The sequence below is a fragment of the Anticarsia gemmatalis genome, chromosome 8 (assembly GCF_050436995.1).
Source record: "Anticarsia gemmatalis isolate Benzon Research Colony breed Stoneville strain chromosome 8, ilAntGemm2 primary, whole genome shotgun sequence".
In the NCBI taxonomy this organism is placed as follows: Eukaryota; Metazoa; Arthropoda; class Insecta; order Lepidoptera; family Erebidae; genus Anticarsia; species Anticarsia gemmatalis.
This window is the reverse complement of record NC_134752.1, coordinates 7617444-7633155: the sequence shown is the minus strand read 5'-3', so window position 1 is coordinate 7633155 and position 15712 is coordinate 7617444. Positions and strand designations below refer to the sequence as shown.

At 34.0% G+C, this 15712-nt stretch overlaps 1 protein-coding gene across 1 annotated transcript in view; it reads left to right on the top strand.

The window, feature by feature from the left end:
* Positions 1-9755, top strand: part of LOC142974925 (uncharacterized) — a 31248-nt gene extending 21493 nt beyond the window's left edge. The window contains exons 3-5 of the mRNA XM_076117498.1: positions 1459-1776; positions 7239-7353; positions 8010-9755. Of these exons, the coding sequence (XP_075973613.1) occupies positions 1459-1776; positions 7239-7353; positions 8010-8150 (574 nt within the window). The 3' untranslated portion in view covers positions 8151-9755. The remainder of the gene's footprint in view (positions 1-1458; positions 1777-7238; positions 7354-8009) is intronic.
* Positions 9756-15712: the final 5957 nt, after the last annotated feature.

The window sequence follows — 15712 nt, the reverse complement described above, 5'->3', positions numbered from 1 at the left end:
CGAACGATTGTGTACTTGACTCAGAGTGTAGAGTATGTGAGAGTAAGTCCACGTGAAGTGGCTTAAATGATAACGATGATCACTCTATTTGTATGAAAGAAAACTTGAATCCTTATTATAATGGAAGACATCACGTGTATGAAAAAAATGTTTTTCATCAGAGATCAGAAGATTTGTTTTATTTCCTAAATAGTATTTTATCAGCACTTATCGCAACATGACCTCATGGTTTTTTTGTTAATTTCCTTAGTCATAGTCACGCCATACATGCTTCTGTTATCTATATTTACGTAGGCACTAAACCATATTGATCTTTTTTGTTGAAATCAAATCATTCTAAATTTATTTTTCCCCATAAGCGTAATTGCGTATTAAATCGTGAAAAAGTTACGGAATTCTTAAATTTAACGTCATTGATATTGGCACCGTAAAGTCTGTTTAATAGTGTCGTCAAATTTTAATGAATTCCTTAGCGTCGTTAAAGGATAATCAAGGCACGTAAATATAACAAGGCAATATTTGTAAGGAAATGAAAAATAAACTACAGTATGTGTTGGACAGTAGGTACAGTAGGACTCCCCGACCTGCATTTTAGGGGACCCTTGCCCACCAGTGGGACATTAATGAGTCTTTTTTTATATGTTGGATATAAAACTAATTGGGCTATTTATATTTGTAGCAGCCCTGTAAAATTGATAAAGTAGCATAGTGTGTAATTCATGCTCATTGTTTGTACGTGATGATGTATTACTATTTAACATAAGAAACTTGAAAACATCTCTGTGTGTTTTATGATACCATTTTACCTTGTCTGCACGTCACAAGTGTTTATAAAATGTTCATTTAGATAAACATTTTTTCATATAACTAAAAAATAAAACGTTTGACGGACACTTGGCAATCTTTTAGTTTTTTATTTACAAGCAACACAAAAAGACACTCACGTTTTGTCAATTTCTGCGTAACCGTATTTTGTTATTTGTTTTATGTTTACTGTATTCACACCTACCACTTATAATATCGAAATGACATCACTGATGTATCAAAAAGTCTGTTGTTTTGCTGATTTGATTGGAATTTAAATATTTGCCGATAGACAGACCTCCCTTGTTAGTTTATCTGACAATTCTCGATTTCAATGCAGCGAGCGGGTGGCGGGTCAATTATGAAGATAATGACAATCTTGTGCCATAAATCTTCACCGGCATTGCCAGACAGACAATCAAAGCCTTTTGTCAGATGGTACAGAATTCTTATGATTAGGTTTCAATTGCAATTCCTGAAGAACTTTAAGTAGGAGTTGAGATTAACGTTCGGATAAAACTACATCGTTTCTATTAAGTTAAAATATATTGTGCTTCCATATATTTTACATCTTTATTGCACTTCTTTTGTTACTGTGAAGTATGATGATATGACAATATCAAAACAAAATTTTACCAACAAATTTTGTTACAGTGAACTCCGCATGGGCATCAAATGCATAGACAACTACACGAACGTTTGCATGGAGAAACACGAACAGGTTGTGTTCCGCAGAATATACGCCGGTATCACAGATGTTGTTCAAGAGCTTTGCACGAGAGGAAGGTATCAAGATGAGTACTTGAAGCATGCAGATTGTGTTAAGAATGTGAGGTCGGACTATGAGACGTGTAGTAAGAACTACGAGGTCACGCTCATGACGCTCACGAATCCTCAGCAAGGAGACGAGTATCAGACTGACCAGACAGGACTCGCGCCAAGCCATGAAGATCGTCTAAGGACTGTTTGTTGGTAAGGATTATTTTTTAATTTTTTAATGGCTGTCGTTTAGCACCTTAGAAAATGTCATACGTTATTTCGAAGACGCATTTGTTTCATGTCTTTTTCATCTCAGTGTGTCACTTCTTTTTTAAATAGGATATAGTTAGTTCTTTTTGGTCGTGGGCTAGATACCGTATTTTACTGTTACTCCAGATTTTTCGTTTAAAGTAATGGACCAGCACTTTAGTGCTGGTCCATTACTATTAGAAAATTTTATTTATAAAATTTTCTAATTAACATAATACGTTGATTAACGAGGTATGTATGGTATAGATATGCCTAATGCAGTATGCAATCAAGAAAATTTCAGACAATACGGCATAATATGTTCTCTATCGCGAGTCCAATCTATTATTAAACTGACCAATAATTCAGAATAAACATTAATCATTTTGTATTACTGACTTTAATATGGCGAAGTTAGTTCTGAGAACGCCGTATGTGGTTTGGTTATAATATTGGAATGACAAACCGAATGTAATCAGTTTTGTCTTCAACGAATTCACTCTTTGTCGTATTGCATCGCCATTCAAATATGAAAACATGCAATAAAACCTATGTTGGCATCTTTTGGATTCTAAACTCGAGAATGTTTCGTGCTTGTCAGTCGTTTTGGTTTTTTTTATTTTTCAAAACTTCGTAGAAGTTCGATAAATAGTGTCCCGCAGAGTATTCTGCTACTACGATCGCCGTGAAAAGTTCAGGCTTTTGATCGCCTAAGACCTCAACTAGTTACCTAGCTTAATAATATATTGTTCCCTATGGTTAAGTAAGTCTTCCCTATGGGTTCCCCATCTCTATTTCAAAAATTACACTGTAATAATGCGTATAAATCTAGCCATAGCACTGTTAAATAACAGCTCTATCCAGCTTTAAATAAAATGGATAAAGAAACTTTTTCCATCAGCCTTTCACATAGTTAACTTAATTTTTCCCCTCATTGCCCAATTTACTTCAAACTTACCAACTATATATTCTCCAGCGTACCATACAACTACAATAATGGGGTAGCTCCGCCCATCTCTTTGACTTTCGAACAACTCGGGCTTCTATTTGACTTGAGGCACTTACTGTAAAATCCATACTGATAAATGCACGTTCCTCTCTAACTGCTCAAAGTGCTACCACTTCTACAAACTACAGTCTGCAAATTGTTTTGCCCAACAACTTTTAACTGCGAGACATTTAAATCCTGCTTTTGACATATTTAGAACTGCACAGTAATGCGGATTATGTCATTCCATACTACTGTGACACCATCCGCTGAGAGCGGATTTCTCTTCTATTATCACATTAGCTCCGCATTAAAACAAATTGACAAGTCTTATTTATATTCAAAACGAATATAATTTCTATTTTGCTCTTTTCAGTTGATAAAAATAAATTGGAGCTCTATTAATTTATTTATTCCTCAACGATGAAACCAGAATAGTTAGCTCAAAAGCGAGTTCGTTGCACTAGTATTGTTGAAAACTGAGAGAATCGCCAGTACAAAAAAATACATTAATATGTATTAAATCGTAGATCCACGTCGATAGATCGTGTAACACAAACTCGTTTGTTGTCGTATCTGCCGCCTGACGATTAGCTATTTGTCTTTTGGCAACGGACGAGGCCAATATCTATCGGGAATCAACGATCTCATAAATACATCGTTATTTTTACAATAAGAAACCTGACAAAATATGTCGATATTATGGCCCTATTGGACTTTCGCTTCGAGCAAGGCGTCACTCAATTTCGAGTTCCGCAAATTAAACTGTCATGGAAGTTATCAAGAGAAGTCCTAGAGAGTCGGTACTTCAAAGAGTCGGGTGGAGTCCTGAATATTGAATAGTCCGCGGTAGTAAAATATTCAACAAATCGAACTGGCTCCCCTCAGCCACACCAACTAATTACTTGTCTGAGGCGTGATTTCCACTGATAATAATACTTATCTGTACCAATTTACATGTAAATTAACAGCGGCCGCCCGGATCGCCGCCCTGTTTACTTTGTAATATCATTTTTCTGATTTAGATTTTGTCCGAGTCTTTATAAGAATTGCTTTAAATAAAAGTCAAATATTTCCTCAATTTAAGCTCGATGTTTACGACCCAGTATTTTTGGGCGGGGGCGTAGTGAATTCAATATTTTTTCTCATATTATCTACGTAAATGGTCTGCCGTTCATTAATTTTATCGGGTTTACGTAAATTCTGGGAAATTTCCGTGTTGTAAGACGTCTATTCAGTGGACATTTCTCTACGCCCCTCGCTACCATTAAACACTGATTAAGATTCAGTTCGGATTAAGTGGTGTACTTAAGAGTTTTTGGGTGTGTTAATGACTTCTTTATCCCTGCCATTCTATACAATTGAATCTATAATTCGTCTAACATTTGTTGATTTGGGAAAAGGAAAATGGTAGCCTTTTTACGCTTTTTCGCAAGCCCTATTCTTGACAATTTCTTTTTATGTTTATTCTGTTTAATTTCAGGGAGATAATGTTTTCGTATGTAGATTACATTTGCATTGAGAACGTTAGTGTGTTGGTCAGTTTTTTCTAGTTAAAATATTCGTACAGTATCAGAGGATTCATACATCGCTGGCCATGCACTGACACAATGGAGAGATGAACAAAAACACTGCTATTTCCACTCGGAAAAAAGCAACTAGCGCGAACTGTGTCGACTGTGACTGGTGCAACATTAAAGCTTGCAAAATTTTATTCCTATCCTAATGTTTATATTATTTTTAGCAGAGCGCGATGTTATTTTTAGACTGTACAACGATCCGCATTTTTCAATTATATCAATAACGAGTTTCTGATCCTCTGTTTGTTTAGGAAAAGGTACTCGGTATAGATACGTTTCGTTTTTAATTGCATTCATTATTATCAAATTTTATTTTTACGAAGTGGATTTTCACCTGGATCTAAATCACATCCGATAAGCACTGTTACTAAGTCACAAAAACTTAGTTCGGCGTATTGCCTGTTTCAACTAGCTACAAATGAGACTCATTCGTCCATTAAGCCTACCTATGAGCTTCATGAACAAAGCTTCTGTTGCTTTAGTGGTTCTGCCATTCATAGTGAGATATCACAGGCATTAATTCAGCTTTGTGAATCAGTGTTAAAGCTAGCAAGTCTGTACCTAAAGTATAATATTACTATACATATGAGTCTTTGAATTTACAACTGTTCAAAGTTTCAAAGGGCATACAAAGGAGGTCAATGTAAAGTTTAACTTATGCATGGGAAATTCGCATCGGAGAGACCGTTTTCCAGATAATATCTGTATGTACATCTTTATGCTCGTTTTCCTTTACGGTTTGGATAAACATGTATTGTTTTGATGCGTATAGAAGTTTTTGTGTAGGTATCGAACAAGAATAGCCGATAGAAATCAACTTAGGTTTAAATATAGGACTATTTCTTATGAAGAAACCATCGCTAAATTGTTTGGCTTTAGATGTACTTAGATGTATTGTATATCCAAATTAGTAATAAAATTTATTTTATTTTATAATTAAGCATCGAGATAGTTAGTCTCTATTGTTACCTTGACAATAAATATAGACTCTGTATCCAATGTAGAGACGCAAACGATATTCATGTCTAAGATATTCTTAGCGTGGGAGGAAAATGATTAAATAACTAATTATTAGGTAGGTAATTAAAGAAATAGGCTCAAGTAATACGGATACCTTACAATACTCATTGCCCACGCCCTCAAACACTGATGATCTTCAATTACAACCATCAAATAAAATTATGTCAGAGTTCATTGACCTACCGTGATTCATATCGGATTTAATTGGTACTAATTTAAATATCTCTTAGGCTAGTTTAACCACATTCGGATAAGTGCCGGAACTCATTTAGTTAAAGCGTTATGACACCTCAATGAAAATATATTGCAGAATTTTCTCAGACAAACTAACGTGAACCTGCTTTTATTTATTATATTATTACTAGCGGACTGGCCCGACTTCATCTGGTTATTGTAAAATTTTATCCCGTTCCCGTGGGAATTTTGATCTCATTGATCCCATATAAAACTTGTCCCGTCAGTCACAAATATATTAAAAGAAGAATTACCCAATTAAGTTTAGTTGTTCAAAAATTACAACTGCACATACACTTCGGCGATTAATTTTTATTCATATAGCTGTGGAGATGAAAAAACAAAGGAAATCAATTAAATATACGTGTTTTCTATTCGGCCAGTTGCTAAGGGATGTTCGAAGCGGAACGTTTAAAAATCGAAGTGCAACGGTGAAAAGTCCACAAACCTCTAAACGGACTTGTGGAAATACCAGTACGAATACAGTGTACCGAATTGTCCTGCTATTCGTTTGAAGTACCTTCGATTGGTGACCACTTTGGTCCATCACTTTTCCACAAACTTTTTGGCTAATAAATATGTGACTATTTTGAATAGGTTCTAAAGTCAATCTAATCTAAAGTAATATTATATAGCTGAAGAGTTTGTTTGTTTGTTTTAAGGCGTTTATCTCAGGAAGTACTGGTGCGAATCAAAAATTATTTTATTATTACAATTTTATTGTTGAATAGCCTATTTATTGAGGAAGGCGACGACCAACAGGAGCAGAGTACCTACCCGTAAAAAATGTTACAATAACGAGGGAAAATATGACCCATTCTCTCTTATGTGTTGCAAGAGAAGTTGCGCGGGTCAGCTAGTTGTTGTCTATAAACACCTGATACGAAAACAATACTAAATTATTTTCTTTACTTTTCGAAGTAAGTTTCGTCCCGTATTTTTGGTAATCAATTGAATTCTTAATTGAGAAGTCACTCATAATACTATGAATAAGACATATTATTATAGCAGCCTCAGTAGCCTAATGGTGTTTAGTCCGTGCGTTTAAGCGCCTACGATATTAATGTTATTGTGAAACAGCGAGTAATAAACCGTTAAATGAAAGGCGCTTAAACGATGGTGTCGAGAAATGGTTTGTAACTTTGCACTGATGGTAGACTTGATAATAGTATAGTTTTCTCAATTATGGAAACCGTGTTTGAGTAGCTTTTTTATTATTAGGTTGTACTTATTAATGGTGCGTTTCGACAACCACAAGACTGGTCCGAATTATCAGAGTGAAGGCGAGTTGAGTCTAATTCAAAACTATATTTTAAATTCACCAGATAAAAATATCCGTTTAATTTCATACATGCTCCCATATGATGTTGTAATGCATATTTAATTTTTAATTTTACTTATTACAGCAAATCCTGCACAAAAATGTAATTCCAATTTTTAGCTTTAATAACCGTAGCAGATACGGGTTTCAGACTACATTAAGTCCCTTCTATGCAAAATAAGCAATATTTAAAACAAAACACATTAAATTTTCAACTCTATTGTAATAATATTAAGGATTATTTTATATCGTAGATGTAGTAATAAGGTTGTTTTAATTTCAGTTCATTCCAAGAGTATCTGAGGTGTTCTGAGCGGACGGTGCAGAGGTCTTGTGGTGACGAAGCCGCGCTGTTCACCAGTGCCTTCCTCAAACGAATGGCTTCTAATATCATTAAGGTTAGTCCAAGATTTTATTAAAACGCTCGTTTTGGATTACAACTTCCGAGAAAGGGACGAATCCTTAGCCCCTTGGGAATTAATGTACTTACTTTGCGGGGCAGTAAAGTTTTTCTACAGGTAAAAATACATTATTAAGAAGCGCAATTTTGTCTGTGTTATTGTTCTGTAATTCTTATTATATTTTATTATGAAACTCGAATGTTTTCTATCCTCACAAAATTCAGGGAAGTTATGATCAAAAGGCCTATACTCGAAATACCCTCTTAATTATTAAGCCTGATTTCGTACAAAGAAATACACGTAACGTTGGCACGAGGCAATACAACTGTGCTCTTCAAAGTTACCAAACTTTATTATTTCTTTCGCAAAAATTACGACTTTTCTCAACTCTAGCAAGTAGAATCGTGACGTAAAACTCTTCCGATATTCTTCGTGACTCTAAAGCTGTAGAGGCATTGTTTTTTTCACGTTTACATTATCTTAGGTCTATACTTTAAGAGACGTAGATTGACGCACGTAACACGAAGACACGTTTTTATGACATTCTGTTTGATACCTTTATCCTCTGGTATTAATTGTAGTCCATCTCTTCGAAAAAAAATAAAACATTATTATTCTATTGAGCCCAATTTGATGATAGAATTTTGTTACAGAATTTCTGTCTGGAATACAGCGGGCAGGAGTGCGGTTCACCAGACACGGGAACGCATATTTCCCACAGTGATTTCCTAATTGGTGTTGCAGCTCTCGCGCACTTAGCATTTCATACGTACGGCCTTTTGGCTCCCACGTAATTTTTTAGGCAAAGGAACAATGCAGAACTTATTTAGAACGCTGTGTGGTGTGCAATTGCCAGTAACGAGTTTGTCAATGACTGATGCAATGTGCAATGAACTGTAAGCAATGAATGCGGTTGGATATTGCAGTTCCTCGGTTATAAACCTATAGATATTATTTATTGTAGGTATAGTTTGTAATCTCATTGTTTTACGCCTTTTTCGTCGTCCATTGTAAAGTAGGTATAAATTATGAGCACTGAGTGTTTATTGTAAATAATTCCACTGCGTTGTTGCCAAATAAATATAGTTCATTCATAGCGATAAAACTGTTTATTTGTTATTGATACACGTCAAAATTAATCATAAATTGCTCAATGAAGTATCTATTATAAAATATCATGTTCATTTCAAATAAAATATTGGTAAAATGAATTTATTAAATTGTTAATTTGTTTTTGTATTTATAAAACGTATCATATTATTATAATATAGGCATATTATAGTCAAATATGTATTAAAGGATCGTTAGTCTTTATTGTAAGGCCAGAACATCCTGTGATAATAAATAAGGATTATGGCTAAGGTCCAATAACAAACAAGTGAACGCGGACGGACGTACAGAATTTTTTCATGTAGCAACACTGCGGCGGCGATTGGGTTACCAATTAAAAAGTTTTCACAGTTGCAGGTAGTTGTTTGTAAAATACCTAATTGGTGTATTTGATGTCTCGATTTCTCATATCTCTTCGCTCAATTTGATAGTGATTTTTAAATTTTAAGGTTCCTATTCATAGTACTTTCGTTTGCTTGTTCATGTTATTGGACTTAGATAAATACTGGCAACGCTGTGCAAATGAAGACTAAATGAAATTGTATCATTAAATGTAATATTAATATGCCAAATATTGTCACTTTCTACTCAATGTTGTGACTGAAAATAAAATACTGAGGTTTTACATAATTTTTATACCTTTACGGTATAATGTTGAACTTTTTTTTTATTATTTTTTTAAATGCACAGTGTTACAATATCAAAATAATTAAGATAATATTATGTGAATTTTATGAATTTGTTATAAATTTTGTAGATTCATTATTGTTTTATTAATAATGATTTTAGTCATTCCTTGTATATTTTTTTATTAACGCTATAAAAATTAATGTAAAATTGAACGACAATGCAATGCATCTAATCTATGCTTCTATAGAGGTTGTGTTTATATAAAATATAATATAGTAACACTTATTACAAACATTACCTACCTTTTCTCTTTCCCAGTCGGGTAAAAAGTCTAAACTGAATACGTAACTGTAAAGAAAAGGGTAAAGCAAATATGTACATAAATATTTATAAATATAACCTTAATTATTTGCACAAAAATATTGGAAATAGAGAAAAACCTTACATATGTAGATTTTTTTTACATTAATCATGGAATATAACCAGTTGTATATAACTAGGCTTCATGTAAAACAGGTATACATAATAATCAAAATAGAAGTAAATATCTACATATCACTACCTCTATGATGATGTAGATCTATGTAAGAATGCATAGCATTGTATAACGGCAATTGTCCATGGGCTACAAAATGAACGGTTAAGCCAACTAACTTAAACACGCGTTTAATAAGGTGATAATACTTACATTAAACAGTTAAAAAATCAATTAATGCTTTAGCAATGTCTACAGACTTTATTATATAGCCCTAAATCTTTAAAATTGTGTATTATTGGTATCCATTTCATTGCTATCGGTACTTCTTATTAACTAAGTATTGTTGTTATATTTGTATTAGAAGTTGACAGTGAAGGGGCTCTCAATGATGGTTCCGATGCATACAGGCTGTGCCTGTGGCGCTGTTATAGCTATGAGTAAAATGTTGAAATACTTAATTGGTAATAAAAATCACAGATCCTTAAAAAAAAACTATTTCCAATACATTATTTCAACAAAACATACTCCAGGTAAACAACATCAATCTTGCATCGCAATAACTTTGTTTCGCGCGGTTTAAAATGTTCAAAGTTAGCGTCAGCATTACCAAACTCAGAACAAAACACAACAACTAAGTTGATTCAACAAGTTCTCAACGTGTGTCAACATGATGTTTCTATTTTACGACATACGGTAGAAAATACACGGTGTAATGAACTTTCCATTTTGTAGCATAAAATTTTCGGCATTTGGGGTTTATTTGAACCATATTTTATTTACCCAGTATTGTTCTATCCGTCATGATGAAATCTTGTATGCGTAAAAGTTCTTTAACAGGCGTTGTCTCCAACCCGTACATGAACTCAAGGTCTAACCACTCCTTTAAATCGGAGGAAGAACCTAGCCCAACCGTGGGACAATAAAGGGCCACATTTATTTGAATTGATCCATTGTTGAAGTTAGGCTTTGATTCAATCATGCTGGACAAAATTGCGAGTTGAAGACTGCTTTCATTCTCAAATCTCAATAATTGCATATGAGTTCGTCAAAATACATTGTTGATTGAGGTTCTTTCACAGAGTCCCAAATAAATAGTGATCGCTCTCCTTACTTTTAGAATCTGGTCGATTGATTTAGTAAATTCTGTCATAATTTAACAACGCGTAGCCCATGGACGCTAGTCTTAATATATCAATGATATTGTTAATATTACAAGTATTGTAAAATATTAGTTCTACTAATTAGGTGATGAATGTAAAAGACATAGTCTTTTAGAGATTATTCATCTGTGAAAAATAAATGAGTTGAGAATTGATAACAATATTTTTATTTTTCCATACTTTTGTTATACTGCTACTAATTATTGAAATAAAATATTCGGTCATAAGCTTGTAAAAGATATGCCTTTGTTAATTTGCGACCTACATCTCAGCTCAAAAATCATCATCAAAAACGAAATATTCAAGAAGCAATAAGGGCATGATTCTTGTGTCGGTTAAAACTATTGACGTGCACATGCACTGTACGTATAAGTAGGTATTTCTAAGAATATGTCCGGTATGAAAGTGTGAATATAATAAACTTAAAATTACCCTTTGAAAATATTTACGTGTAGAGCTATATAAATTAGCTATTTTGAAAGCGTATTCCCATGATATCGGAAAATTCGTTAAAATCGCTTCATACGCTGACCACGTACACAAATTGTCACACGTTTAAATTGGTTCAACTTACTCCAGTTAAAATTGACACAAATATTACTTTGTCACCCAGCCACATTATACAATTCTCAACCCTCACAACTTTGTCCTCGTTATTCAGTAGCAAGTTAATGAGTACGACCAATTCTACGCCGTACTTTTACGTAAATACTTAATGAACTTCAATTGTAAGTGCATTTTAATGTAAAAAGCCGTTGAATGAGAGTTTCGGAATAATACCTAATGAAAAGGTTCTTAGTTAAGAGCGAGCGCTGCCACTATACGGAAGCGCAATATTCCGTGAAAAGAAAAAAAAGTACTTTGACGACAAAATGTGCATCGGATGCTGGTAAAAACGAAAAAGTCGGTCAGATCTGACCAAAAAGTTTCTACTTTAGACTCTATTTACAAATAAAAAAACCGAAAAGTGCTCTTGGTTCCTATTTTCGTGTCTTTGTTCACTGACCTTTTGTGGATAAAAGTTTGGTACAACACAAAGTTCCATTAGGGAAAGCGCTCGGAGTCTTTCAGACTACATGTGAAACGGATATGATCCTACAAAAGATCTTTTGAAGTCAAAGTATACGATTTAATGTTATAAAAAAACTGGTTGCTTCGTCTTAGCGAGAGCACTTTCTGCTTTATAGATTTATCGATACAAACTTGCTATCTCTAAATAATGTTTCTTACGGTAATGGATTGGAAAAAGATTAATGCTTCTTTCTTTGATACACTCGACCTGCGTATCCTTTACTTTGATTGTGCTTATCTACATTTTCATCCATGATCATTTTGAGTTTACTCAATATTGGCTCACTATTGAAAAATCTAGTGTATTTTTCATACACTTCAATATTCCGTAGAATCTGGAAGCCTCAACGAGCAATTAATCAACTTTCCCATTTTTTGTTACCTGTGTGCGAAATGGCTCATTTCCGAGGGACGGCCGTTAAAATAGACGCCTTTTTGTGAAGTGGACGTCGTCTGTGAATCACCCTGATGGAAAACAGCGGAGATTGCTCACCGCTTCATTGATATTGCTATTTAAATTATGTCGATGTCCGTCCTGTCACTTGATATTAATAAACTTAATAATTTAGACTTAAAGAAATTGGGCGATGTAATCACACCACCAAAAACACCATTTAATTTTTGTTTTATAGCACTGTTACCTGCATAACAAAACGTGAAAATCCAAGCGTATGAAACATTTTTGCATTATAAACAGAAGTAACCCATTAATGTATGAGGTGCACTGCCGAGCGCGGATAATTCTTGCATTATAAAAGAAAATTCACACACGATTTTGTGAATTTATATTCTTACTCCAGCATATTTAATATCCTTGCAATGTAGGTGTAAGGTGTAAGAATGTAGAAGTAGTTTAGTTATTCAACCAAAGCTAGGTACAAGGTATATGAGTAAAAAGTGCTCATTCAACTTCGCTTACGAAGCGAAACTGGCAAACCGCGTTTTAAATCTCCTTTGGATTTCGTAAGCCGGTGAGTTGATCACTTCCTCAGAGAAATCACTACCGACTTCTAATGAAAGCCGATTATTCTTTATTTGATCGCGAACGTTGCAATGCACTGAAAGAGTGAAGTTTTCGAAGCGAAAAATCGTTTGCAACTTTATACGGAATTTAAGAGTTCATTTTATCGTTTTCATTTTGTTCATTTGTGTTTTTAGTCTGCGTGCTATATTTTTGCATATTACCCTACGTATTTACGTAGGCATTACAGAGAACAAGAGCGCTTGCTTTAATTAATCTTCAGGAATTTATTGCATATCGTCTGATTTCGTTTATAAATGATTTATTCTTATTGTATAAATGGAATACGGAGAGAACGTTTTCATTGCGGCTTATTCGTTGATGAGCGCATTTCATTAATTCATTTAAGGTGACAAAATGGGCCTATAAATTGGAGAAATAATGATATACGATTATCATAGTGGGTGTTCGCATCGCCAAAGCAACGGTGTGCGTGTATTTTTTCCCATTAACCAATGTCTATTTCGTTTCGATGTGTCGTATTTACGAAAGCTTTACGAGTGTTGTTACAGATTTTTCAAACAGAAACTAATAAAATAGGAAGATATATGGGTGAGAGTTTCAGGTGCGATTTTCTGTGAAAGAATATTCGTATAACCTTATATTAACACGTCCAAAGTTCGACGTATTTTTTAAAGGGATAGTTTTATTACCCGTTAAAAATTAGAGCTTCCCTTCAGAGCACAAGTTACCTGTGCTAGGGTATTAATATTGTCGGGCGCGGTGGCTATACGATCGTTCGAGCAAGTGGTTCGCAATTAATGGGTTAGGTTGCAACGGGGTGTTTCAAGCTAATCAATTACCAACACCTGTACATTTTCTATATTTACACCCCCGGATATCCGAGTTTATTTGTTACGTTCGAATGTCGGGTACAGACGGTAACTGGCAGTATTTATTTTTATTTTATTGATCGAATAATTCGTTAGCGTCAATGTATGCTTTTTTTAAATCTCAACGTTTTGGTCGTTTAGATAGGTTGGCTTGATACTTTTATGCGCTCATGAAGCTATGTCAGAGATACCTAGTAGATAATGAGTTTTAGTAGTCCGTAAGTGATACTTTATATCGTTTTCACTACATTTACATTAGTTATTATTTTTTCGCCATCAAGTGGTTTTTATTTTTCATAATTTAAGTTATGGCTCATTATGAAAAAAAGTTTATCTCAAGTTAAACTGGCTCTTACAACTTACAATTTTAAGGTATAAATTTCGGCTCCTCAAGTATGCAATATGCACTGATCGTTTTCTTGATGTAGGCACTCCTGAACATGATACGATCAACTTTACCGGCAATAAGTTGAGTGCTTCTTGGTGAACTTTTGTGAACTTCACCTGTTAGACACGGTAGTTACTTCATAATGTTTGTACCTGAGTACCTACGTCGGGTCTTTGATGCCAGCGAGAAAAGGCAGTGAGGGGAAATATTTTACAAACAATTTACTTTTTTGTAAGAAGGTTTAATTTTCTATAGTCTGATAACTTAGTAGAAAACCTTGGCGTGAAAGATTGATCTGGATTATAATTGTCAATTCTAAGTATTGCCAAAATATAGTAGCTATATTAAATAGACCATCGTCAGCAGCATAGTGCATAGGCCTGTGGACCACTGATGTTCTAAATTCTGAATTTTGTATATCTCCGCCAGCCACAAACTTTGCATAGACTCTCTACTGAGTTACTATACTATAGTGATTTGCAACACCACATAAGTATGTTTTTTTTATATCCTATAGATGGTGAATTTACATATCGAGTATTCTGTCCGGTTTATTTTTGTTATTTGTTTTTATTTGGATCAATTTAGTTATGTCACAATAACAAGCGCAATTCTGGGCAATAACCTAGAAATTTAACGAGGGATCTATAAATTTCCGGGTTATGTTAGTAAGCGTATATTTTCGAGGAAATGTTTAGTAAAATCTTGGATTTTGGAACTGTGCCCAATTCCTATATGGCGGTGGTTTGACCCATATACAATTGACGACATGAACTAATATAAGGTGAATTTTACCTATAGTTGAGAGTTCATTGACTTTCTTTTCATCGAAAAACTAGTCAAGAGTATCTAGGCCATTTTAACTCAGATTTTTTCTAGGAAACTTCTCGGAAAATCTATGAAAAAGTTCCATAGACTAAAATAAAACAATGTAGGTAATATTCATCGATCCCGGCCAGCTTTTATGAAGGCGACAAATTATTTTTAACTTTCATTAAAATTCTTGCGATCGTTATTGTACGAAGACGTAAAAAAATAAAATATTTTTTACCAATTATTATAGGTGCACAATTGTTGCCTGATATTTCAAATTCATATGGCTCTATAAACATTATGAAGAGGATACAGGTATTAACGGTAACATTTTCATTATACGTTATGATTAACTTTAAATTGTAACAATTTTATTATTTTTAATTTCAGAATAATAATATAAAAGTACAAAGTAACTACCTAATACGCTACATAATATGATAAAGGATTGAACAGAGTGGGTGGTTCAACTAACTACAACTGAACTTAATATTTTTTTATGAGGCTCCTAACTTACACATAGTCGTACTGTAAGTAAATCTAATATTATTGACTAGCTGACCCGCGCAACTTCGCTTGCGCCACATAAAAGAATCATAATTTTCCCCGTTTTTGTAACATTTTTCACTGGTACTCTGCTCCTATTGGTCGTAGCGTGATGATATATAGCCTATAGCCTTTCTCGATAAATGGGCTATCTAACACTGAAAGAATTTTTCAAATCGGACCAGTAGTTCCCGAGATTAGCGCGTTCAAACAAACAAACAAACAAACAAACAAACAAACAAACTCTTCAGCTTTATAATATTAGTATAGATTTGCTCATACATGAAATAAGATTGTTTCACAACC